This window comes from Choristoneura fumiferana, chromosome 12 (assembly GCF_025370935.1).
Source record: "Choristoneura fumiferana chromosome 12, NRCan_CFum_1, whole genome shotgun sequence".
Lineage (NCBI taxonomy): Eukaryota > Metazoa > Arthropoda > Insecta > Lepidoptera > Tortricidae > Choristoneura > Choristoneura fumiferana.
Window position 1 is genome coordinate 21880549 of NC_133483.1, and position 2791 is coordinate 21883339.

The 2791-nt window shown below is 37.0% G+C and overlaps 1 protein-coding gene across 1 annotated transcript; it reads left to right on the plus strand.

The window, feature by feature from the left end:
- Positions 1 to 56: 56 nt before the first annotated feature.
- LOC141433595 (bile salt-activated lipase-like) lies at positions 57 to 2073 on the plus strand (the record flags this gene model as incomplete). The annotated part of the gene is given in 2 exon segments (XM_074095703.1): positions 57 to 1327; positions 1860 to 2073. Coding segments are annotated over 2 exon segments (1440 nt in total), but the record flags the coding sequence as incomplete, so codon positions are not given.
- Between the last annotated feature and the right edge of the window lie 718 nt (positions 2074 to 2791).

Here is a 2791-nt window from a genome sequence, read left to right on the forward strand (position 1 = left end):
GCACTAATAATTCTGAGATTTCCCATTTCATACACTTATCATTACAAACATTGCAGGCACCCAACCCGGCTCCATCATGGGAAGGCGTATTCAAAGCAACGGATCACATTTACATGTGTCCACAAAACTCCAAGACTGGCACAGTAGGCAGAGAAGACTGTCTGACCATCAACGTTTACGTCCCAACAATGACCACAGGTCCCTTGCCCGTGATGGTATACATCCACGGTGGAGCATTCGCACTAGGAAGCGGAGGGAAATTTGTCTACGGACCAGATTTCCTTGTAAAACACGGTGTTATAATAGTCACGTTCAACTATAGATTGGGAGCACTTGGTTTCATGTGTTTAGGAATCAAAGAAGCACCAGGCAACGCTGGTCTGAAAGACCAGTTAGCAGCTTTGAGATGGGTGAAGAAGAATATCGCTGCGTTTGGTGGCGATCCTGATAATATCACTGCTTTTGGTGAAAGTGCTGGTGCTACATCGTTATCCTTGCTAGTGGCTAGCGATGCAGCTAACGGCTTATTTAAAAGAGCAATAATACAAAGCGGATCGTCAATAGCAAATTGGGCAATTAACAGGAAACCAGTTTGGGTGTATAGCCTCATAGCTAAGCAGCTAGGATATGATACTGAAGATCCACATGAATTATACAAAATATTTAAAGATTTACCAGTTAAAGATTTCCTTAGAACGAGACCAAGGAAGCCGCTAGATAAGTTCTTTGATACACAATTATTGCACCTGCCATGTGTTGAAAAATCTTTTCCTGGTATAGAGCCTATAATCACTGACTTGCCTTATAACATTTTCCAAAGGAAAAAACTAAATATTTCTTTAATGTATGGCTCAAACAGCAAAGAAGGTTTGTATTTAATAAGTGAAGAAACACCACAAACAGTTGATGAAAGAAACGGCCGCTATCTATTTGCCTCTGATTTACAATTCAAAGATGAAAATACAGCGGAAATAGTTGCCAAAGAAGTAAAAGAGTTTTACTTTGGCAAAGACATTATTGATATGACTAAGATACTGAACATGTCGGAAATGTATACACATTTATACTTTGAAATGCCGGTATTGATCGAATCTGAAACTTTAATCAAAAATACTGATAAACCAATTTATAATTACTACTTCGACTATGCAGGCAGCAGGAACGCACTAAAGTATATATCAGGGCATCGTAACAAAGACGGAGCCTGTCATGCAGATGATTTATTCTATTTGTTCAAACCAGACTTTATGCGGTTCTGGATTACTAAAGAAGATAGAAGAATAATTGACAGTATGACTGAGATGTGGACCAACTTCGCTAAATACGGGTACGTAGAATAACTTTTGTAATAAATAGCTACCCTTTCTAAATAAATGCGGATTTATATTTCAATATTAACTTGACTTGGATGAAAACAACATAAAATTTTAAGAGAAGTCTTTTGCCCAGTTGTAGTGGGAGGCCGTAAGCTAGAAATCAATAAATAGCAACAATCTCTGGAAGCTGGTAATTAATAATAGCTTAGTCTATTCCAGAGTAAATTTCGTGTACATAAGTAATATTTATTCAAAGCCAAGTCATAAATATAGTATTTTTATCCAATTAAGGCTAAAACAAGCTCTTAGAATGTCAAAAATCTACCACTGATTTTGAAAAACCTCTCTTGAAAATATTTCGTCACGAAACTCAATAAGGTATTATTTTTGTAGAATTTTGTTTTCAAGTCCTAAATGTAAGTTCTCAGAAACGACTTTTCGGTTTTAGTCATTCCGTAAGGTTTTTTTAGGAGAAGTTCACGAGAGTTCGTAATATACATATTTTAATTTTTCTTTCTTAGGTATAAATTTATATTTTTACAGGAATCCAACGCCACAAACTAGCAATCTACCTCACTGGGCACCAAGCACAGCACAGCAACTGAAGTTGCTTCATATTGGAACAGAAATTAAAATGGGACCAATACCTAACCCTTTAGCCTATGAAATGTGGAAACGTGTGTTTACCACGTATCGTAGGTTAACAACTTAGATAATAATGTTGTGATATTAAATAATTTCTCCATTAAATTTTTAATTCAATTTTGATTATGTTCACAAAGTTCCTTTTGAAGTAGATACGGCACTTTTATCATCATTATAAGCTGGAAGACATCCACTGCTGAACAAAAGCCTCCCCATTAAACGCAATGAACGACATTTCGCCACTTGCATCCTTCGGTTGCCCACAAATCTCGCGATGTCGTCAGTCAATTTAGTGGGAGGCCTGCCGACGCGACATCTTCCGGTTTGCGGTCGCCAATCGAAGAGATTTCATTCCCAACGGTTATCTGTTCTTCAAGTGATGTACTCCACCCATTTCCACTTCAACTATTTTTCTTCGAGCTATTATGGGGTAACTTTAATTCTTCCATCCATCCACCGAGTATTTGTGAAATCTTGGAATTATAATTGAATACGATATTTTGACAACTCCTGAATTTGCTATGTCCTATTATTATTAATTTATTATTTATTTATTTATTCAGAAACAATACAAGGATTGTGTTTGAAACATACTTACAATAAATTGAATATAACTACATCACATATTTAGATAGCACATACTATATATTATCTTTTCTTTTTTTTATTCGAATGGATGGCAAACGAGCAAGGGTCTCCTGATGGTAAGATCACCACCGCCCATAAACATCTGCAACACCAGCGGTATTGCAGATGCGTTGCCAACCTAGAGGCCTAAGATGGGATACCTCAAGTGCCAGTAATTTCACCGGCTGTCTTACTCTCCACGC